The following is a 24,933-nucleotide window of genomic DNA, read 5'->3' as shown; positions in this document are numbered from 1 at the left end:
CAGAGCCTGTCTGCCGGCATATCCCAGCCCTGTCCCAAAGCCAGGCTGTGATGGACAGAAACAGCTTCTGCTGATAAGGATCTGGAAATCTCATCCTCAAAGCAGCGTATCCAACCAAGAAGCACCAAGCGTTTAAGGGAAAAGTACAATACCAAGAGAGTGAGGCATTGCGCTAAAGACTATAGTATTATTCTAAGGGGATAAGAGAGACTGTCCTGCCTATACTATAGGAAGAGTCTTGTGTGTTTAGAAAGCATGCATAGATTTTGGAAATTTAAAATATAATACTAAAATTTTTATAAACTTCAATAGGTGGCCTAGCGTAATAATGGACAAGGCTGAAAAGCAAATTAATAGAAAGTGAGTGTCAAGGGGCTCTTGCATCGTTTCGTGGTAAAGTACCATGGGAAAGATAATGAGCAGAAAGTAAAAGAGGCATAGAAGATAAATCCAAGTAATCCATCATTCAGCGAGTAGCTGTTCCAGAAGGAACGAAGAGAGAGAATGGAGAGGGTGGAAATGATAGAAAAGGCTAGAGAATAAAAATTCTTAAGACCACTCTTAGAATTCTGGTATATTGTAATTGTCTTTTTAAAAATTCAGTTTTGTAAATTGTGTGTTTTGAGGTTATTGGTAAGAGAAAAGGCAAATGCAAGAGCCTATATGATGATTCTGAAATTTCTCTACGTTCCAAGGGTTATGTCTTTATCTGGAGAAGGTACTTTATCCTGACTTTTTATTGGCGGAGTTGAAGGATTGTGCCTGGTGATCAGAGCATCCGCTGCAGTCGTTGGAGCGCTGGCGGCAGACTCCCTCCTCACAGGACTCGTGGGGCCAGCCGTGGCCGCCTCCCTGACGTCTGTTTCTGATAAGTGGGTTTTAGTCTCTAACAGCTCTGGGGACATTTGTTGGCCGACACCCGGTGAGGTCATTTTTCTCTCCGCTGAGTTTCCTTTCTCTGTTTTTTTGGACTGTTCTGATGAGCATGGCCCTGGAGCATTCAGTAATGCCGCTGTTCCCTGAGGAGCTCTTGGCCTACTCCCTGGTTTTATCTCTATCTGCATGAAAACTCCATGCCGCTGGAAAGGAAAACAACGTTGACATTAACCAGGGAACACAAGTTGCTGGGACTATGAACTGAATTCATGTGTTAAGTCAAGTCCTGGTGATTCAGGCACTTATATCTCTGCTGCTTTTTTTTTTTTCTATCTCTGCTTCTTCATTGGCTGTCACCTTCATCCCAAACTTATTGGTGAACTTTTCAACAAATTATGAAATAGGTGCACCAGGAAATGAAGAGAAGGGAAAAGTCAGAGAAGCAGCACCTCATTATCTGCCATTCTCAACTCCTATCCCTTGGATTGTATAAGACGATTCATATCAAATTTTATTTCTTGCTCTATAGGTTGCTATGGATACAGTAGAAACTACAGTTCATAGCCGTGAGGATTTATGATTGCATGGCAAATGTCTGTTGGTTCCCACAAAAGACTTATAGTGAAGTATGAAAACAAACATTTGTAGCTGGAAATGATCCAGCAACTGACTGTTATTATATTTGTTTGACTTTGTAAACCTTACATGCATCCCCCTGCAACACATATGTAAGCATATCAAAAAGTTTATCAAACTGCTTTGCTATTACCTTAAGTGAATGATTTTAATAATTTAAACCAAATTCTAAACACTGTGATCCAAAATTATGACGTCATTGTTTAGTTCTAACTATGATGTGGTGGAGATTTTATAATAACCCTGGTAACTTATTTAAATCGACTTTGAGAAAGATGACTATGACTTAAAAAGGCTTAAGGTTCTATCATAAATATATCGCATCCTAAAGTATTAAATAATTGATTCTAAATCCTGTCTCACCTTACACCTCATGGGCTCACTGGGAATTTTCCTGGAATCATATTGATGTATAAAGGAGATACGTTCTATAAAATTCTTTTGAAGTTCTGTGGATGCATTGGGAGAGGCAAGTGGAACTAAGGGGGGAAAAAGAGATTTGTGAAGTCAGGGCAAAAATTAGATTTGTGGATGGATATAAAATCAGCATTCATAATATTCATGCTTTATAAAAATGCTAAATGAAACCAAGTTCTCCTAAGTGTGGAAGGTTGCCACACACATCTACATAATAAATATGATTCAGCATTCTTTCTCTATGAAAGGAACCAAATCACAGCCATCAGATTAGCCCCACATGTGAAATTACTTGTAATTTAAAAAACTATTAATGCAATAATGATGTTAGAAATCTGTTAAATACATTACTTGCACAGATACCAACCAGAGTTTGGGAAAAGCATACGTACAATATGTTTTTCAACTTATTTTTGCTCCTAGAAAGGCTCTGAGAAATTTATGCCCAGGTCGCTCCCAGCTAGCACCAACAGAATGAACTGGAAGACCCTGGGGCTGCTGCAGTTGTAGTTGAAAACATAATTTTTTAAATTTCCCATTGACAGAAGCTCTGCAAATTTGCCAGAGTATTAAACCCTGACTTGAAAATAATCTTTCAATCTGGGTGATAGGCATATAAGGGACTTTACATTGGTCTCTCTACCCTATGTTTAATACTTTAAATAATTTTTAAAACTCACTTTCTTTTTAGCATACAAGGTTATGTAAGGAGTAAGGGTACTTCCCAATTTAGTGACATAAAATTCAGTCAAGCTGCAAAATTTTAAAAATTCTTTCTTTTATAAAAAAAATATGTACATAAGACCTTATGTATACCTATCATATCTATGAAATGATAACAGAAGGCTGAAAACAGGGTTTTTGTATGGAGAGAGAATTACCTGGCTGGACGATAGAGGTGGAGAGCGGTAGATTCACTTTCACTGTATATTCTGTTTTACCATGTGAATTGTGTACTGTATGAGTGTATTAGCTGTTAAATATAAACTTAAAATATTTTTCTTTATTTTTTCCATCACTATTGATCCCCCATAACCTCCTCTACTTCTGCCCACCTCCCCTACTCCCTGCAAACACCACAGTGTTGCTTGTGTCCATGAGTTCCTTCTCTTTTTTCTTCCTTTCTTTAAATATGCCTTTAAAATTAGGGAGGATATACAGGAAGGAAAAATATGTTAGTAAATTCACATTTACTAAACATTCATGAATTCAATTCAATATTCAGACACTGATATAAACTAATGTTACCAACAAAAATGAGAGTTCAAATATATATTACATGATATGAAATGGCTATCTTTTCTCAGTAGGTGAACAGTGCTAACTGATATTTTCTTGATTTTTAACTGAGGTCAGATATTCAAAACTCATTTTCTACTTAATCATTACCTTACATTTAGGATTTGCTAGCACATAAAAGAACAGCAAGTGCCAAAGATTTACTAAAATTTGTGGACAAATATGACATTGAAAAAATTCTAACCATAACATATTTTTTTTTCTACCAATTGGGAAAAGATTACTAGTTTTGGGATGCGTGCCTTGGTCCAGCACACAGAAACACAGTTTGATAACTTTTTGAATAAAATAAAGCAGCTCTAAATTTAGGCCTTAGTCAGAAGAGGTTAATGAAGTATCCAAAGCATGGTCTTTGGGATAAGATAGACATGTTTTCACACTTGGCTCTATCACATTTCCTAGCTGTGAGATTTTGAAGAAAATCACTTAATTTCATTGAGACTCATTCTCTCCTCTCTAAAAACTGGGATAATAATTTGCTTTCAGAGTTGTGAGGATTAAAGACAAAATCTCTAGGATGCTGGGGTCAAAATAGAAAGGGTCTTCAAAGTTAGGCAGGGGCCAGCTCTTTGGTATCCTGACAAAGGGGGAAGCCATGGAAGGAAAAAGAAGCATGAGTCTGATGAACTACCAAAAAACTGTAAGGCTTCAGTGAACTGCTATGAAGGGTTGATGGCAGCTTGCTGGAGGGTAGGAGGTCAGATGCAGCCAATAGAGAATAGGTTGGGGAAAGCTTTTGAAATCTGTTCTTGGCTTTCCCCCACATTGCCTTGGGAAGACTATTGCTTGCCCCAGGCCTGCAGAAAATGGCAGAAACTGTCTAGCCATCTGTTGTCAATTTAGTAACATCAGAACAGCACAGAAGTCCCTCTAGGGCAGCGTTCTCAACCTGTGGGTCGCGACCCCTTTGGTGGTCGAACGACCCTTTCACAGGGGTCACCTAAGACCATCCTGCATATCAGATATTTACATTACGATTCATAACAGTAGCAACATTACAGTTATGAAGTAGCAACGACAATAATTTTATGGTTGGGTCACGACATGAGGGACTGTATTTAAAGGGCCAGAAGGTTGAGAACCACTGCTCTAGGGGTAAGATGATGATAGAAAAAGGGAGATGTATGTTGCCCCTTTGGGCATTTCCTCCACCATTCCCCTAGCAACCGTCAATGCTGGGGGATTAAAAATACCAAGAGATTGCCTTCTCTCAGTGATGCCTCTTTCTAAGAGTGTACAGGGGAAAGAAGTGGAGTCCTGACTTGAGGACTGGTCCAGACAACAGCTGGAGAGGGTCCAAATGGTTTTGTGGGGACTGATGCTCCCAGCCTGCACCTTATTTTCTTTCCTTAAAGTCACTGGGAGGCACATAAGCCAGACCTTGTCTTTAGCCTTTGTCTACACAGGGTTGCTGATTCCCTTCAGGGAACATGACCTAAGATAAACTAGACAGATGTTATTAAATAAAGACAACAAAATTTAATATATATGTCATTTGAAGCAGCATTACTAGAATCAATGCACTAAGAATTTAAGTATAATATCCTCAAAACTATAGACGGTATTATAAGATGAAGCAAGAATTAGAGGCCATAGAAATGAATCACATAAAATATTAGAAATAAAAATGTAATAATTGAAATAAAAAAGATGAGAACAACAGCAAGATTCATGAAGTAGATAATCAGACGAAGAAGCTCTCCCAGAAGGCAGCATATATTTTTATCTCTTTATTCCTAAAGAAATAAAAATGTAAAATAGAAGCTAAGAAACATGGACAGTAGAAGTACCAAAACTAAAATTCAGGAGACCTGGAAGAGGAAATAGAAGGAAATATTTAAAGAAATAATGATGATAAATATCTAAGAATTAAAGTTCAAAGACCTCAGATTGAAAGGGCTCACAGATTACCACACAGGTAGCAAGGCCAGGAATAAGTGAGACAGGCCAGTCCCATGGGATGCAAAATTTAAGGAAGCACTTGTGTGATCCTGGGAGTGAGTGCCTCCTTAAATTTTTGTGCCCTCAGCTTCTTATTGCCTCACTCTCCTCCCAATCCTGCAGGGTAGATAAGTAAACACTCACATCTAAGACATCTAAGACATTTATAGACATATTTTCATCTGAGACCAAAAAAATTCTAAATGCTTTTAAAGAGGAGAGGTAGATTGCCAACAAAGGAGTAAGAAGTAGATTTATATCAAATTGCACAACAACATTGGACACAATGGTAATTTACTTAATATTTTTTAAATATTAAAGGAAAAAGGAATTATTATACCCAGCTAAACTGTTATTTAACTCTAAAGCCACAATAAAAAATATTGGGAGGTAAAGAAGGCCTCAAAATGTTTTCCCCTAAAATAGACCTACTTTGAAAAATTCCTAGAGGAAGAACTCAATAGAAATAAATCAAGGAGGGTGCCTAAGGTATATAGAAAATTAAATTTTTTGTTTCCTTAAAAAGAGAAAGACTAAAGGACAGAAAAATAATTTTCACCATAAAAACTCAGAACTAAAATTCTGCTGTGTTAATTTAACATATTAATTGAGAATCTGGTGAGTATTATTTTAAAAAGAAGAAAAGTAGTATGATTGCAAAGGAAAAGAAAATCTCATTATTTGTAGTCGCTAAAACTACCTGAATAGAAAAGCCACTAGAATCAATAAATTATGAGAATAAGGGTGTGACAAAGTAAGCAGGTAAGTGTATAAGAATCAAAAGCATTTTGCTGTAATAACAGTAACCTACTAGAAAATAAAATGAAAACTAAGATACATTCTCTATAGGAAGAAAAAATAATAAAGAATTAGAAATTAACAAAGAATCCAGAAGCTCTCTATCAAGAAAAATTTTAAACTTTTAACTTAAACAAAAAAAAGTAGAAATAGACTTCCATATGCTTAGATAGAAGGGGATAGTATATTACTGCAAAGGTGACCATTTTTCCTAAATTCGTCTATAATGTCAATACAACCGAATACAAGTCTTGCCGGATATTTTTTTTAAAATGTTTTATTGATTTTTTACAGAGAGGAAGGGAGAGAGATAGAGAGTTAGAAACATCGATGAGAGAGAAACATCGATCAGCTGCCTCCTGCATATCTCCTACTGGGGATGTGCCCACAACCCAGGTACATGCCCTTGACCAGAATCAAACCTGGGACCTTTCAGTCCGCAGGCCGACACTCTATCCACTGAGCCAAACCGGTTTCGGCATTGCCAGATATTTTGAGGAATGTCATGAGTTCCAAAGTTTAAGTAGAAAAATAAAGGTCATAAATAAATTGGTCAACTCTGAAAAAGGAAGAGCAAAGACTGGGACTTTCCCTATCCGATATAAAGACAAACTAAAAATCCGTGTAATGAAAGCATTTCAGTATTGACCAACTGAAAATTAACCTAAGGAACAGAGCTCAGAGACAGGCCCATTTCTATAGTGAACCCTAACATACAATGAAGGAGGTCCCACAAGTCAGTGATGGGGCTGTAGATTGTTTAGTAGACGGTATGCAGAAAACTCCATGGAGAAAAATGGAATAGTTCCCCTATTTTATACGCACATATAGGTAGAATCTAGGATTAAAGATCTAATTATGGAAGGTAAAATTATAAAATCAAGAGAAGAAAATATAGCCCTAACTGTTTTGGCTCAGTGGATAGAGCGTCAGCCTGTGGACTGAAAGGTCCCAGGTTCGATACTGGTCAAGGGCATGTACCTGGGTTGTGGGCACATCCCCAGTGGGGGGTGTGCAGGAGGCAGTTGATCGATGTTTCTCTCTCATCGATGTTTCTGACTTTCTATCTCTTTCCCTTCCTCTCTGTAAAAAATCAATAAAATATTTTTTAAAAAAGAGAAGAAAATATAGGAGAAAATTTTTGTGACTTAAGGGTAGGAAACCTTATCATAAACAATCAATGCACAGCCCATAGGTGAAAACCTGATAAATTTAATTACATCAAAATGTAGGATTCCTGTTCAATGAACAACACTATGGGCAAAGCTAGTAGAGAAATAGTAGGATGGGAGGAAATATTTGTAACATGAAAACTGAAAGGGACAGGAAATCATTTCCTTCATTCAGTAAAGAGTGAGGGCAATTTAAAGATATTTTCAGACAAAGCTAGGTGAAGAGGTGGCCACTTCTACACTCTCACAGAAAGAATGATTAAGGACATTATAGTAGTCTGTTACATAGGTGGCGCCAATGAATCAGGCATCCCAGTCTTCACATCTTTGAACAGTCCCCTCCTAGTGAATATGAACTGGCCTTGTGATTAAATTTAACCAATAGGACTTGGCAGAAGTAACATGGTGCCACTTCCAGGTATAAACCTCAAGAAAGCCCTGCAGCTTCTGCTTTTGCACTTGGGGGAGTCCTGAGCTGCCATGTGTGAAGTCCAGCCACTCGGCTGGAGAACTTCCATGGAGAGACCACATGGAGATGGAGAGGAGCAATCATTCCAGTGTCTTACCGGAGTCCAATCCTCAGACCACCTGCCAACTGAATGTAGCCACACAAGCACCCACCAGCAAGACCAACCAAAGAGCTGCCCAGCTGGGCCCAGTCCGGATTGCTGAATCACGAGCAAATAAAATGATTATTCTCTTAAGCAACTAAATGTTGGAGTGCGTTGTTATGCAGATAACAGAAATATTTCAGAAGGAAGTCAAATAAATTTAATGAACCACCTTTTATGTAGTGATCTAGAACCTCTCAGAATTTCAAAAATAATAACTCAAGAAAATTTCTTCATGGGGACTAATAAAAGGAGAGGAAAGGTAACCTGAGCTATTATAGAGAGAAATTTCTTACTCGGACATTATGCCTGTCAGAATGAGGCATAACTACCATGTTCACTTATGCAAATATATGAGTCTTTTAAAGAAGCCCTCTGCAGTGAAGAACATCTAAGTGGGAAAACATCAAAGAAGATATTCAATTTCTTACTGGTTGGTTGCTCTCCATAAGAATTCAAATCAGACCCAAACTAATTACTTTAAAAAGAAGCCTTGCTAGATGAGGCTTGCAAGAAATAAGGCAAAGTCTATGAAGAATGTTTGAAATCCACTCTCTGTTTCTTAGAAACTTAATCTAACTAAAATAGGAATTTTCTAAACAAGGATACAACAAGCAAGTTGGTGCTAGCCATCTATATTTTATAAAAAAACAACAACACACACACACAAAGATTTATTCAAATATACAACTTACTCCTCATATCGGAGGAAACTTAGCAGCTTTTACGTTGACAAATTTTCTTAACATTTTGCTTGTGTCTACTTAAAAAACATGAGTGATACTTTTCTATTAGACATCCCATTCTTCTAAATAGTATTTATTTTGATCTTATATAAAAAGATTATTAAGACTCAGTGGATAGAGCGTCAGCCTGGAACTGAAAGGTCCCAGGTTCGATTCCAGTCAAGGGCACATGCCTAGGTTGTGGCTTGACCCCCCAGTGGGGGACTTGCAGGAGGCAGCCGATCCATGATTCTCTCTCATCATGGATGTTTCTCTCTCTCCCTCTTCCTTCCTCTCTGAAATAAATAAAAATATATTTAAAAATAAATTTTTAAGATTATTAATGTAAAAATAATAGTACAGATTTTCAAAATATAGTGGAAAAACAGAAACTTGAACATAACTATAGCAATTGTTATTGTTACCCCTTGGTGCAAAAACAGCAACACAAACTAAAACCTAGTTTAGAAAATTATTTTTAACCACTGTATCTGAGTTTGAAATTCAAAAGAATGTTAAAATATCAAGTAGTCAATAAACAGCCACAGTATCATATAAATATGAAATACCTCCCTCACAAATCAGGTCAGCTTTTCCAATTTATAAAGATTTATTACATAAAACCAAAAGTGAATACTTATTCTTGCAGGGACTCGGATGTGATGGAGCAGAGTCATGTGTTGAATTGGCTGTGGAAGGCAGCCAGGACATTGCGTGGTGGTACAAGACATAAAGGGCACTTTCACTGTCAGCACAAGATGAAATGCCAAAGACCGGGCGTAATTAAGTGGGCTGATGGAACGGAATGACTAGGAGATGACTTACAATTGGCATTAATGCATGTTTACATACACATTTTCCATGTCCACATGCATAAGCTGGCATATACCAACTAGTTTATGTAAGTACTTCAAAATGTTACATTAAAATATTTTAAAGTCATGCTCATCTAGATACCATCTAAAATATGAATAAATTACAAGCCTGTATTGGCGTGTATGTTAGTTGAAATTAAAGTATGACTTTATATAATCTGTTGGATGATATGTATTTCTCATTAAACTAATCAATAAACATTGGTTGACTCTGGGCATTGTGCTAGGACTTGGGTACAATAATGGTCTTGCCATTGAGAAATACCAATGAGAGAGAGACAGAAGGGGAAGGAGGAGGGAGGGAAGGCAAGTAAGTGGAGGGAGAAAAGAAGACGTCTATGCCAGGTTCCCAAAGTTAGATTCCAGTTCAACACCTAATTGGTACAGTGCAATAATTAATAGAAATAGCTACCATTTGTTGTCTGCTATGTACTAAGCATGGTGGTAGGCACTTTGTTTCTCATGACAAACAAGAAGTAACTGGAGGACCTAAAGGAGGAGAGTGATATCATTTATGTTTTTAAAAAATCCTTCTGATGATGGTGTGGATAACAAATTATAGAGGAGAAAGGATGGGGGTGGGGAAGCAGTGGCTGCACTACATTGGCAAGAAGATTTGGGATATATTTTGAAAACTGAAATGTCAAGATTTGCCGATGGACTGGATGTGGAGGGTAGGGAGTTTTAGAATGACTTCTAGATTATCAAAACTTGAGCATCTAGGGGCATAGAAGTGACATTTATTGAGATGGGAAAGGCTGGTGGAGGAATAGGTTTGGATGGGAGAAATGAGAAGTTCTACTCCAGCCATGCAAAATTTGAAAAGGAGGCTAGCTATCTAAGAAGAGATGTCAAGTAGCTGGTTGGCTATGTAGTCTTGAAGTTCAGTGAAGAGGCCAGGGCTGGAGAGAAAATTGGCTCGTATATTAGGTCCCTTCACTTTAAGCTTAATCTTCTGTTCTTTGTTTCATCTACTTTGGGTAGCATCTCTTGAGTGCTCATGTCAAATAATGATATTACACCCTTCTCTTCTATGCCTCATCTTCTGTCAACTGTATATTTACCTTTCTTGTGAAGGCAGGTAACATAATTCTGTTCTATAAAATTTAAATTCTGTTCTGTGTTTAAGTTTTCCATATTGTGTTTCTAGATTGATGCTAAAAGTTGAGACTTGCTAAACAGCACTTAAATATAATTGAATTTTGTTCATTTATGGTCCAAATATTGTGCAAGACTACATTTCTTTCTCAGTGGGTTCAATGCCCAGCACCACTTGAAAACAAATTTCTAGTGTCCATGTCATACAAATCCTCTTTTCGTGGTTAAAAAATTACTACTCCTGAGAACTTTGTTTATGCTTAGAATAAGGGTTTTAAGAGTTCTGAATAGCCAAAACCGGTTTGGCTCAGTGGATAGAGCGTCGGCCTGCGGACTGAAAGGTCCCAGGTTCGATTCCGGTCAAGGGCATGTACCTGGGTTGTGGGGGATGTGCAGGAGGCGGCTGATCGATGTTTCTCTCTCATCGATGTTTCTAACTCTCTATCTCTCTCCCTTCCTCTCTGTAAAAAATCAATAAAATATATTTTAAAAAAAAAAAGAGTTCTGAATATATAGACAGATATATATATATATATGTATATGTATGTATACACACACACACACACACACACATACATACATATATACATACTAGAGGCCTGTTGCACGAAGAGATTCGTGCAATAGGCCTTCCTTTCTCCTGGCTGCTGGCACAGGTTTTCCTCCGGCACCCAGGCCTTCGCTCTGGCCAGAGCCACCTTCAGTCTTCCATCTTCGCTGCTCCGGCTCACCTTCAGTCTTCCCTTCGCCGCTTGGAGCCTACGTATGCAAATTAACCTCCATCTTTGTTGGTGATTAATTTGCATATCGTGCTGATTAGCCCATGGGAGGCGTAGCAAAGGTACGATCAATTACCATGTTTATCTATTATTAGATAGGATATATATATATTCAGTTTTTTGCAGAACTTATTTAACCACTTCCCCTGTTGTTGTTTTTTAATTAAATTTATTGAGGTGACATTGGTGATAGGGTCATATAGGATTCGAATGTACATTACTATAACACATATTCTGTATATTGCATTGTGTGCCCACCACCCATAGACAAATCATCTTCTTTCACTATATATTTGGCCCCTTTACGCTCTTCCACCCACTCATCCCCTTCCCTTTAGTAACCACCATGCTGTTCTCTATTTCTCTGAGTTTCTGTTTGATATCCCACATATGAGTGAAATCATATGGTTGTTACCTTTCTCTGACTGACTTATTTTGCTTAGCATAATATTCTCAAGGTCCATCCATGTTGTCACAAATGGCAGTATTTCATCTTTTCTTATGGCTGAGTAGTATTCCATGGCATATATGTACCACATCTTCTTTATCCAGTCCTTTATCGAAAGACACATTGGCCATCTCCATGTGTTGGCCACCCTGGGGTTTTTGTTTTTGTTTTTGAGCATCTATAAACATCACAAAAACTAGTCCCCTTCAGATTGCACTTTGAGAAATGCTACCATATAGTATTGCCTACTATTTTAATAGTTGAAATTTTTAAAGTTTGGTGCAATAAAGAGCAGAATGCTACTAAATTTCTGACTTGGAGGCTAGTGTTTACTAATCAGTACGATTTTTATGATGGAATATTAAACGTGTTTGGAGATAGGCTGTCCACGAGGAAGGGCTAAGGAAAAAAACTTGTCAAGGGCTGCAGTGGCATATCTATGTTCACCTTCTGTAGAGAAGAGGTTTTCTCAGGAGGTGCCAGCAGATCTAATACATCTTAAGTTGATGGGAGTAACCTGAGATCATCGAGAAGAAGTTTTACCACTGCTAACCTTACCTATTCCACAAGAAGGCTTTTGCAACTTGCTGTGCTTGACTGGCAAAACCAAAGGACACGTTGGTTTTTGAAAGTCACTCCTCTGGGTGCTCTTAGTATCATAAGGTGGTTGGAAGTGACGCTCAGGTTCTTTACCATGTGGCCACCAGTCATCCTTTATGGAAAAAGATTGGAAACGTAAAATTGGCTACGGTAGGCCATGTTTGTGTGCTGCTTAAGGGCTTTTAGTGCTCAGTCATTTGGTTCCACAAGTCACTGGATATCCTAAAACAAAGTTCTGAAATCTAATATATTTTCACAAAGACTGTATTTCTTAAAAGACACCTAAAAATGAAATATCATACATTATTAGCTAAAATACAGATGCTAAATTCTTAAACTACCTTTTATGAACAGATGGAGTTATAAAAATAAACAAAATAGTTATATTTCTGTTTTATACAATTTAATTATATACTAGAGTCCTGGTGCATGAATTCGTGCATGGGTGGGATCCAGCTGGCCTGCCCCAATTGGGGTGATTGGGGGTGGGGCCGGCTGGGGGGTAAGGGCCATGGGCAGTTGCTGGCTGGCCCCACCCCCTGGTCAAACTCCTGGTCAAGGGGAAAATTTGCATATTAGCCTTTTATTATATAAGATGTACACATGTATGCCTATAATATTGAACACAATTTAATTTAAAAATTATGTGCTATACTTTTTATTACAACAATACAAATAATGTATTATCATCTAAGAGGGTGGATTTCAAAGCTTTTTGTCCATGACCCACACCATGAACTACATTTTATGTCCTGTAGGAGCACACAGTGCATACACATGCATAAAACTTTTAGTTTCACAAAACAATTCTCTTACTACATGCAGTGCAGTTGGCTACTTTTCTCTTCTATTTTACTGCTTTTCTGTTTTATTTCACAATGCCTGTTGCAACCCACATTGACTTAGAACTAATGGCTTCACTTGAAAAACCTTGTTCTAAGTGGAAGTATCTCTGATGTTACTGAATTTTTTATGAGAAACCCTGGCCTAATACACAGGAAAGGGAGAAGTGATAAGCTCTTCATTAGCATGTAAGACAATTTGATCTCTTAGAAGCTGAGAAAGCTGGGAGGGAATTCCCTCACAGTTACTTGACTTAATTCTGACTAAAATGTTTGTGCGTTTTTTTAGAAACTGATTGATCAGGTACAAGTGAGAGAACCTTGAGAGAAGGCAACTGTGACACTTAGGAGTCCTTGGTTATTATTAGGCAGTGAAACCTTAAGTATCATCAAACACCCACCTTAGCTTTAAGAGAGGAGATCAACTTTTTAAAAAATCAGCTCTGGTTCCATAATCAAAGACTTAAAACTCTGACAATGCAATTAAAGCTACGTTGATATAAGCAGCAAGAGGCATCTAAAGAACTCCATGTGGCCGCATGGGAGTCAGCTCTGAAATGAGTTTCGTTTCTAAAAAGACAGGCAGGTATAGAAGAGGAGCACATGCTCAAACTCGAAAGAAATAATTTAATGCAGTCAACTTGTCAGAAAATTGTCAAGACGCTTAGATAGGAGAAATTCATGAATATGCCCACGGCAGCAAAAGGGTTTTCTGTGGGGGGAAATTCTATCGCAGCAAGAAATCAAGAAAAGGCTAAAAGTTCGGAGAAGAGGACACCCTTCAGAGCATCAAGTCGGGCCTACTCAACGTCAGGTTCTTTGTGAAGGGAGATTATCTTCACACTGAAGAGGATGAGATGAACAGGCATCGTTGAAGAGAGAGTTAGACCTCACTTTGCAACTTGAATTGAGCCTTTAGGTCCTAAATTCTGTTTCTTTGTTACTAATGTTGTGGCCTCACCCCTTAACAAACAGAATTTCTGGAGGATGAGGCCAAGAAATCAGGATTTTAAAAAGATTCGCAGGTGATCTTAATGTGCAGCCAAGGTTGAGAACCACTGCTTTAGGACAATGACAAATTGTAACCAGAGGTAACCAGTAAGTTTTCAGAGATCAAAGAAATATAAGAAAGTAGGGATTTAGGTAGAATAGGAGAAACCAGCTGCCTCATTTTTCAGAATGGGTTAAAAGGTGAATTACAAAACATGAAACTATTTGATGTAGGCCCTAGGAATTCTAGAGCAGATTACTGAAAATAGTCACACCCGACTGTTGTCAGCATGCCTCGTTCTTGCAGCTCCATGATTATGATGGTGCTTATTATGCCCAGAGGTCTGGGACGTACAGTCCTTCTCTCACTTACTCTCACCACAGTGCTGTGAGTAGGTACACCCACTTTACAGATGAGAAAACTGCTGGCAGATCAGGTACCCTCGCCAGGGTCTGCCACCCGCAGGCAGCAGAGCTGCCACAGTGCAAACCCCCGCCCACCTGTGCACGCACTGATTTCCCTGCCCCGTTGCTGCATCAAATCAGCTGGGGAATGCAAAGCCAGAGGAGCACAAACGCACTTAAATTATTTCAAAAATAAAAATAAAAGGGTGCCAAGTGAGCACCCTGTGGAAGGTCTCCTATGATAAGAGTGCATCTTCTTTTATTGACCAGAGATTTTGCTAACACCCAGGAACTGGGGGACTAACTCTGGGATAAGTGAACCACTAGGGAACGCCTGGCAGGCTTCAATTCTTTTTCTCTCAAACTAGAGCAAAAACTATATTTAAAGCAGAAATACTGGTTCACCTTTCAAGAAGAAGTCTTTTGAATTTAGAATTTTACCAAAACGGTCTCTTTAGTTTCACAAAGGAAATAATGAATAGTTTTTCTTCAAGTGTGATTGACTTTAAGATCCCAAAGTTGGAGAAAGTGTCCTGGTTAGTTAATTGGATGACTTTTCACGTCAGCGGGATGAAATCCCACAGTTCAAAAAAATATTTTTTTATCGTTTCTGTTTCTGGAGAGTCTGCCCCATCCCTTAAAAGTCTGGCTTGTTCCTGGAATAGTGAGAGGGTGTTTGCGCCCATGCACATGGGCTTGCCTTTTTGATCCAAGCATTTGATGATAAGAAATTATGATTAAAGGTATAGGTGGAGGTTTGTTTTATTCTTCACCTCATGCTAAAGGGAAAGACGAAGAATTTACTGCCCTGTCTACCATCGCTTACATTGAATTTTGAGAGCTGATAGAGTGATTGATGATGAACTTTGTCAGTCTGGGTAAAGTCCTCCAGTATGATAGTTTTGTGTAGGCTTTGGAGATCAGGCCACATCTGGCAGATGGTGGAAGGGGTTTTGCCTAAAAAAGATGGTTGTTCCCAGTTCAAAACTTTGGATCCAAAGAGAGAAGGAAGTCCTCCCTTCCAAGCCTGTCTCCTTTCCTGCCCCAGGATGACAGTGCCTGGGCCCCATGGTAGGGAGATGCCTAGAGATTCCTGATGATGAGGTTCCCTTTAACCGAGGTTCCCTTTAACTCCTGACCCTGGAAGGCCTGACAGCTGGGGTGCCGTGGACCCCTGAGCCTCATTTGGAAACCACTGTGCAGCCGTCGTTATGTTATATCCGTGTTCTCCCTAAGCCTTTAGAAATGCTTTAGTAAACATTGCTTATTTTCCGTTCTTCGGGAATTTAAAGGAGAATCCTCAGGGGATATAAGTAGTAAAAGCAAATGAGACATCCTGGGAAAACCAGTTCCAAGAAGCAGGAGGTGGTAAGCCGAGCTCTACACCAGCAGCCACAGTGGCCTGACCAAGACAGCTGCTGGTGGGGGTGAGTTGTGGACCATATACGTGAAGGACCCCCGGGAAATGCGGGCTTTTACTAACACCTTACTCACAGACCATCACATTTTACTAAGGCAGCTTAGTGGCATTAAACAAACATTAGAGTTACATTCATGTAAGGGATTACTGCATCTCCAGTGTGCTCTGGATACCGGGAGTGCTGAAAAATACCTCTTTGTAAGCAATTTGTAATGTCCCAACAAGTTATTCCTAAATGGTGGTCTGTGGAACACCAGCTGTGTAGCATATGAAGAGGTGCTACATGAAGGAGGTTTCCATAGCTAAATACTGGGAAAGAGTGGGATAAGCAAAGTTAAACAAGCTCATCACAGGATTTCTCAGAACCTTTATATGCTAATGTAAATTGTGAAGCTCTGAGAAAAAGTCAATAAAAATACAGTTTTTTAAAAAAACATTGGACTTTGGAACTTTATTGAGCTCATAAGGAAGGCCTCGTGCTCTGAAAAGTACACTTTGGGGAAAATAAAACCCATTTCGGAAAACAGTTAAAATGCCAATATTTAAAACTACCAGACAACCACACTAGTTTTCATGGGGAGTGACTGAGCTATAGCACCCTTTACTCCCGCTAGCACCAATTTTATGTCCCCAGGCAGAACTATGACACTAATTATTTCATTTAAAAGTCTTGTAATTAAATACAATCATCCAATCTGGTGTTCTAAAGATATTATCGTAGCAAAATACACAAAACAACAAATCTGTCAGTTTAAATATTTAGGCAACTTTATTGTCTTTCCTCTGAAAGCCAGCATTACCATAAACCAGTATGTCTGTTTTTTTAAACAAGCTAACTTTATAAAGAAATCTGTCATCTAAAATAATAGAACAACATTTACAAATATGTGAAATGAGCACTGTATGACTCCTCGGATACTTGGAAATGAGGACATTTAAGGGTTTTTATTGTTGTTGTTTGTTTTTTAAATATAAACATTCCCTCCACTCCACACTGGAGCCAGACACGCTTTTAACTCTGAGAGGCACCTCCAGTCTCTGTAACTCCTCATTCAAGTCCACTGTCGACCTCTCTCACCTAGCCTCTTACTTCATTTCAGACTTACTTTCACCGTTTCTTAAAGGGTTAGCTTTTAGGCACTGGTAAAGCAAAGATTCTGCTGCTGACAGCAGCTCCTAACACTTTTGTTCATATTATTTTTTTCCAAGAGACATATGAATTAGGAGTAAGAGAAAATCAGTTGGATTTAATTTTGAAATTTTTATGTTCCATATTTCTATTCTCAAACCAGCATCTTTTCCTTAGCATCTCCAGGGTAAGGATGGGTTCAGTTAATAGTCTGGTTTACCTTCAGCCAGAACTAGAGCTCAGGAGAGTCATTCATTGACTTTTGTAAAATATCTGAGAACATCACTAACTTGGATCTCGGTACCAGGCTTATTTCCCCAGTGTAGGCCTCGTCTGTAAATTTCTTTTAAATTCCAAATAATTTTTAATAAAATAGTCTTAAAACTGCCCATGTAAGGGTTTACTATGTGATATTAAAGCATATCTGACCTCAGAAATTCCCGCCTCACATCCACACATACTTGTCATGGTGTGCTGTTTTATAGAAACAGTTCGTGTTATCATTGTAAAGAGATTCCTCTAAAACAAACTTCTCTTCAAATGTTAAGTTAAATCACAACTACACCTAACTCACAACTATACCCAAATTTACAAGGGAAAGGGAACTTTGGGGCTGTGATTGAGTTAAGATGATCTCAGATTATCTAGGTGGGTCTGATGTAATCACAAAGGTACTTAGAAGCTGTCAGGCAGAAGAGGCAGGAAGAGAGAGAGAGAGAGAGAGAGAGAGAGAGAGGAGAGAAGAGATGTGAAGATGCTTTGCTGCTGGTTTTAACCAGGAAGGGGCCATGAGCCAAGGAATGCAGGAAGCTTCTAGAAACTGGAAACAAATTCTCCCCTCAGAGCCTCTAGAAGGAACCAGCCCTGCCTATAGCCAATGAGACTGATTTGAGACTTCCAAGCTCCAGAAGTGTAAGGAAATAAATTAGTGTTGCTTTAAACTAGTGTTTAAGTTTGTGGTTATTTGTAACAGTAGCAGTGGGAGACTGATAAATTATACCTCAAAAAAAAAAAAAACAAATTTAATAAATGATGATAATGGAATATATTTACTATAATAGTGTGAATAAGAGTGTGGTTTGGCTAAAGCAATAGTCCTGGACCAGAGAGATGTGACTATGATATTTGCTAACTTTGTAATCTCAGACATGTTAATTTACTTTTTGGAGTATGTTATCATCTATAAAATATTTCCAATAATACATCCTAGGAATTGTGCAGATTCAGGGATATAACATATGATACACTTAGCTTATTCCTAACACTTCATACACTTTCAGTAAATGGTAACTATTATTTTATAGAAACCATCTGAATTATCAGGTATCATGGGAAGTTTTTATGTTAGAATATGTTACAAATACTATGGAAGGTATTTCTTCAGTAACCTCCAAGCACTACTATGTGGCTATATATATATATATATATATATATATATATGGAAGGAATCTAAATCATTTTTCTAGAATGAATATGGAATATATATAATGAAATGTATGTAATGTATATGAAATATGTGTGTTTGTATATGGTTTGTATGCAAAAGTTATATGAGAGTAGTTCCAGGCTACTGCTTTAAACTATTATATATACAGTGGGGCCTTGACTTACCAGTGTCCCAACTAACAAGTTTTTCGAGATACGAGCCATTTCTCGGCCGATTTTTTGCTTTGAGTTGCGAGCTAAAATTCGGGTTACGAGCCAGCTTCAGATACCCCACCGCTAGTTGGCGCAGTGAACGTCACAGTGAACACCACAACATCAGCCCAGCATCACGTGTCTCACTCGTTCACTGTTGATTTGACATACGAGTAATTTGAGTTACGAGCTCTGTCACAGAACGAATTAAACTCATAAGTCAAGGCCCCACTGTATATATAAAAGGTTAATATGCAAAGTGTCCCCTTGGGAGTTCGACCGGGAGTTCGATTGCTCACTATGACGTGCACTGACCACCAGGGGGTGGCACAGAATGAAGGAAGGCTCCGGCTGGCAGCTGGCAGCTGGCAGCTGGCAGCTGGGGAAGGAAGGCCCCAGCCAGCAGCCGGAAGGCCCCAGTCGGCCCTGATCGCTGGCCAGGCCTAGGGACCCTACCCATGCACAAATTTTGTGCACCGGGCCTCTAGTTGGATTATAAAAAGTATTAGTATTAGTCTGACATATGTTACATCCTTTAAGTAGTCTGTGACTAAATTATCCTGCAAAACAGCTTCTGAATCTAAATCTTAGTTGTATATAATGAACATGTGTCCGACCTGATTTTCTGTCCCTATTTTGGGATCTATGTAGGGAACTGGTTCATTGCATGTTCTTGCATTTGTGTTAATGAATTTAGCATAATATACACGGCGTCTCCTGACACATGGTTTTGAATGTGGTATGCTCTTTCCAGGCTCTTTTTCATGTTTGAGTTCTTCTTTTTCAGTTTTATACACTATGCCAGCATCTTCTACTTTATGCTGTCTGAAAAACAGAGTAAAATAGTAAATCATTTCTCTCAATGAGCATTTCAGTACTGAGTTATAATTATATAAGAGTTAAATATATTTCAAGTGTCAGTCAAGACTATTTAGCCTTTATTATAGTTAATAAGGGGCTCAGGCTATTAAAATTTGAGAGGGCATCTTCTCACTCTAAATTATATGAGATAAAGGGATTTGTGTGAATAATGATTATTTATTCCAATATACCAGTGCAGTGTACGGACTCTTGCTGGGAGTAGAAGAGTAGTGATTTGATCACACTTACAAAGCATGTTTGCAGTATTTTGTCATGTGGCTGATACTTATTAATCTTAACTCATCTTTAAAAATTAGTTCCATCTGGACGAGGAAGACTATTTAATTTTAAAAGCTCACCTGGAAAACTTATAAAAACTACCAAATGACCAAAAGAATTAACCAAGAAAAGACCACTGTGCAGGCATCAAAGCAATTCAATTTCTTATCACTTTTTGCTTCTAATAACTATACTGGTATTAAAAAAAAAAAAGAAAGTTACTGAGTTCTTTAAAATGTTAAAGAAATGTCTAGAAGGAAATAGTTTATAGATTTTTCTTCTTTTAAATAAGTTGTAATAGACATCCTAAAAGGGAGTATTTTAAATGCCATATACTTGAAAAGTAAAGGTAAGAATGGAACATGTGAATTGGAATACTTTTACATAGAAGCTTTTAAAATATAATCCCTACCTTACTTCAAACCAAAGCCAAGTCCGTCTCCTTTATCAAGTCCTTTTCCAGTCAAACCCTCCAATATCTTTTCACTGCATTTACAGTAAATACTGCCTTCATACCGTGGCTCTGAGGTCCTGGGAGACCCTGTCCAGCTAAAGTCTTCAGTTGCACTCAAGCCTCTCTCCCCTCACTTCTCCAGCCCCCCTTCCTTCAGCACCAGTCTCGTTCCCCTCGGGTATTTGCACATCCTGCCTTCCCTCTGCCTGGACTGGCTCGTTCCCAACGCCTGCCTCCCTGCACACCTGGTTCACTAACATTTACGTCTCAGCCTGGAAGTCATCGCAGAAGCGTTTCCTAAGGTTTCTCCTTCCCCACTCCATGTAGTCTCCATTTTAGCATTTCGTTCATGTCTTTCCTAACACCACAGTTAATTATTTATGTACCCACTTGTTGTTTACATGATTTTGGTATGCACTACAATACCTTTTACTAATCAATAAGTTCCATGAAGGCAAAGATTGTGTTTCATTTATCATTAGGTCCCCACCATCCGGACCATTATATATTAATGAGCCATTAAAAGATTTACTACCGCTAGTGAATCTCCTGGAATTGTTTTGCTCTGGCTTTGTGTTAGCGGTACACTCCCAGCCCTTACTCTAATACACACAAACACCATTCAGCACCCTTGGATCCTACTTCCTGCATCCCAACAAAAAGTGCTCTCTGTAAAGGATTTGGAAAAGCTGATTCCTGGTAAAGTGTAAATAACTTCTAAGGCTTTTCCTATTACCTTTCCATAGATAGAAACATTCATTTAAAGGTTGTGATTGATTCGTCATTGTAGACTTCTGACATTAGTTTTTTCCATCTGCATCTCATAGCTGTAACCCAGCAAAATGCTTGTACTGGAACCGGGTCCTTGGAGGAAAGGACTGTGGCTGTTTGCTTGCATTCTTAAGCATCCACCCAATTAAGCACTCGTGGTGTGAGTAACTAAACATCAATGTCAAGTATATGATTCTATAATAATCTCTTATTAGAAGGAAAACACAGTTAAAAACTGTGTTCAAATAACTCGAAGTAAATCAGAGCTGGGATTCCAGCCATTTACTGTCTGAGCCTTGGTTTCCTCATTTGAAAGATAAGGACAATAATACCTATTGTGAGAGAAACATTGAAAAATTCATTCCTTCAACAAATATTTTATTGAGTTATGCCTCTGGTGCTGTTGTGAGGCACTGAAGATGCATGAGTGATCAAACAAAAATCCCTGCCTTCACAGAGCTTACATTCCAGTGGGGAAGGCAGATGAAAAATAAAACAATAAGTAGAACACATACAGGCATACCTCGGAGATAGTGCCAGCTTGGTTCCTGACCACCACAATAAAGCAAGTATCGCAATAAAGTGAGGTGTAATCTTTTTGCTGGTGGAGGGTCTTGCCTTCACTTTGTAAGAAATACAACCTCTGTGGAGCGCAATAAAGCGAAGCACCATGAAAAAAAGTATGCCTGTATTAGATAAGTACTAAGGACAATACTAAAGAAGGGAATAGGGAGAAGGGAGTGCATGCATAGGGGAGGTAAGTTGCGTTTTTAGATAGTGTGGAGGCTGCATTATGAAGGTGGCAAATGAAAAAGACAGGAAAGAGGAAGAGAACCCAGCAGAGTGAACTTTAGCTGCCAAGGCTGTGCCGCAGAAGTACAACTGTCTTCACAATGGTGCTCAAGGAGTGGGCCCTGGAGTGGCAACATTGGCATCAATTGTCAGCTTGTTAGAATAGGTCCTATCCCAAACTACTAAAACACAATCTCTGGCGCAGGTTCCCAGGAACCAGTTTTAACCAGCTCTCTAGGTGATTGTTATATATGTTAGAGTTTGAGGACCACTGTGTGGTGACAAAAATACAGGCTTTAGAAGCAGAGAGTACTGGCTCCACATCATAACGAGCCATGCAATCGTTCTCAAAATTTAGGATCCATCAGAATCACCTGGAGGCCTTGTTCAACCCAGGTTATTGTGCCCTGCTCTTAGAGTTGCTGAGTCGGTATGCCTGTGGTGGGAAGCCTGCAACAATTGCATTTCTAATATGTTCCCAGGTGATGCTGGCTTGGGGACCACACTTTGAGAACCATTGCTGATGACAGCAAGGAGGCCTGTGTGCTGGGGCAGAGTTGAGTCAGAGGGCAAGTATCAGATAAGGCCAAGTAAGGGAAAAGGGGCCCGATGTGTAGGCCCCATAAGCCATTGTTGGAGCCTTAGCTTTTCCTTTGCAATGGCCAGTGGAGAAGAGTGATCTAATTTGCTTTGGAAAAAGCCCACTCGAGTGCTGTGTTGACAAGGCTGGAAAGGGACAAGGATCGAAGCAAAGGCCACTGTACTGTCCACGTAAGAGACACTGGTACCTAGACCAGATGGGGTGATAGTGTAAGGCATTAATTGTGGATTCTGGATATATTTTAAAGATAAAGTCTACATAATGGGGGAAAAGGAGGACCTATGTAATACTTTCAACAATAAAGATTTTTAAAAAACTGAAAATAATAAAAAATAATAAAATTAAATCATATATAATCTCCTACAGAATTTGCTAGCATATTAGGTATGGTGTGTGAGAAAGAGTGGATAATTCAAGATGACTTCAAGAATTTTAGGCCAGGCAATGCCTGTAAAGAACCTGACACACAGTAGATGCCCAGTAAACAGTGTGTTTTCAAAAACAGTACTGTAAGTGCTCAACTACTAGAAATGAGACAGTGATGGGGTGCTGGAAGAGGAAAAGCCCTCCCACATGGGGGTGACTCAGTTAACGGTCCCCCGAAGGAGGAAAATATTTTTTGGAAGGAGAAATAGAAAATCAAACCCCAGCACTTACTGCTGCTTATCCTCCTTTGCCTCCATGGGCTCCTAAGACCTGACATGAGGCAGCGAGGAGCCTCAGGGGTCGATCAGGGACTAAGCTCTGCCAGGAAAAGGGCATTCGGAGCCGCGATTGTGACTCAGCGTTGCTAAGCGACGGAGGCCTTTGGAAGCGCGGCCTGGGAACGCGGCGGGGGTGGAGGTGGAACCCGGAGCGCATGCGCAGTAACCCGGCTCCAGCTCCCGCTCCAAGGGTAGCTGGCCAGTCTAGCTGCGCCGGCGGCGGGCAGGGGAGGCTGGCCGGATCTCTCGGCTTCCTTCCCGGACCTACCCCAGGCTGGACACCCTGCGTTTGAACCTGGCCTTCCCGCAATCTGGCCAGGAGGAGTATTTATCGGGGCCCACCCCACCCTTGGGATCAGCGAGGGGCCGTTTGGAGCCTCCCCTTGGCCCTGGGGCGGCGCTGCCAGTGTCCCGGTCCCGCAGCTAGAGTCTGTCTGGACCTCCCCCCGGAGCTGGGAGCGGGGGGCAAAGTGCAGGCAGGAGGAGAGAAACTTGTTTTCCCGAGAGCCATTAAACACGCTGCAAGTCACGATTCGCTGCTCCTGGGCTGCCTAGTCTTTGCAGAGAAAGCTTGGCTCTCAGGGTTCACCATTTCTGACAAAACCCCTTTCCCGGGCCCTGCGGCAGGCATTCAAACAGAGCCAGGCAGCACTCAGATCTTGCCAATGAGACTCCCCGCGGGGCGTGCATCTGCTCGGGCCCCAGCCGGGTTCAGCGAAGGCCAGGGGACTGCAGGCTCGCGCGGCGGGTGGGGCCCTGTTCCTGTAGCGCTTATCCAAGAGAGCAAGCTCCAGGGGAAAGCAGCTGATGACCTGCCTCCACCTTCTGGCCCTGGAATTTCTTACCTCATTTCACCATCGCCTCCCAGTTTCCACTGCCAGAGCCAAATGTCTTTGGCATCTGTCGTGGTAACTCATGCATTTCCCTGGATGATGGGAGAAGAAAAATCCTTATTGAGTTGAATTCTGCTATGTGTTGGGCTATGTGTGCGCGTGTGTTTTGTAACCCAGGGTCAGTATTAGTTTGTCTTTACGTTTACTTTGAAGAAATGTGGGAGAGTGGAGGTTGGCCCTAGGACTTAAGTGCTATGAGGAAGAAGAGTATATGAATAGAAGTAAGACTTGAGTGTGTGGGAATGTGTGGTTATGTACTAGTATGTGTGTGTTTGGGGGATTAAGGGGTGGGTGGATAAATAAATATGAAGACTGTTTTAAACACTGCATACAGTCATCCTCAATTTCCCTGGGGGATTGGTTCCAGGACTTCCCCCACCCCACCCCCCATACCCAAATCTGAGGATATTCAAGTAAGTTCCTTATATAAAATGGCATTATATTTGCAAGTAACCCCACATATCCTCCTGTATACTTTAAATCACCTCTAGATTACTTATAATACCTAATACAATGTAAATGCTATGTAAATAGTTATACTGTATTGTTTAGGGAATAATGACAAGGAAAAAAGTCTGTACATGTTCAGTACAGATGCAACCATCATGGCCTAAATACACAGTGCACGTCAGCAAAAATGTAATATTTTTTATTTGCAATTGGTTGAATTCTGGGGCTAGAAACCTGAGGATAGAGAGGGCCAATTCTTCTTAACTGGTTTTATCCTGATCATTATACTGTGAATAGGGGCATATGCCCTGGCTCCACCACTCAGGAGCTGGTTTTCTTGGGCAGATGATCAAACTTCTGTGCGCCTCAATTTCCTCACCCACAAAATGGGGTCAGTGCTTGGGGTGGTTGTGAGGTGTTGATGATTTA

General features: G+C 39.8%; 1 protein-coding gene across 1 annotated transcript; it reads right to left on the bottom strand.

Annotated features, from left to right (window-relative positions):
- Positions 1 to 250: 250 nt before the first annotated feature.
- On the bottom strand, positions 251 to 23,208 carry CIMIP6 (ciliary microtubule inner protein 6). The gene is made up of 5 exons (XM_070428433.1): positions 23,115 to 23,208; positions 19,317 to 19,524; positions 12,234 to 12,387; positions 1,876 to 1,991; positions 251 to 1,079 (listed from the first exon to the last, which is right to left on the bottom strand). The coding sequence occupies exons 1-5, from the start codon at positions 23,138 to 23,140 to the stop codon at positions 684 to 686; spliced, it is 900 nt and encodes a 299-aa protein (XP_070284534.1). The 5' UTR covers positions 23,141 to 23,208; the 3' UTR covers positions 251 to 683.
- Positions 23,209 to 24,933: the final 1,725 nt, after the last annotated feature.

The sequence above is a fragment of the Myotis yumanensis genome, unplaced genomic scaffold (genome assembly GCF_028538775.1).
Source record: "Myotis yumanensis isolate MYYU_CA2020_CCGP unplaced genomic scaffold, mMyoYum1.0.hap1 SCAF_11, whole genome shotgun sequence".
Taxonomy (NCBI): domain Eukaryota; kingdom Metazoa; phylum Chordata; class Mammalia; order Chiroptera; family Vespertilionidae; genus Myotis; species Myotis yumanensis.
The sequence above is the reverse complement of the archived record's forward strand: the minus strand, read 5'-3'. Positions and strand labels throughout refer to the sequence as shown.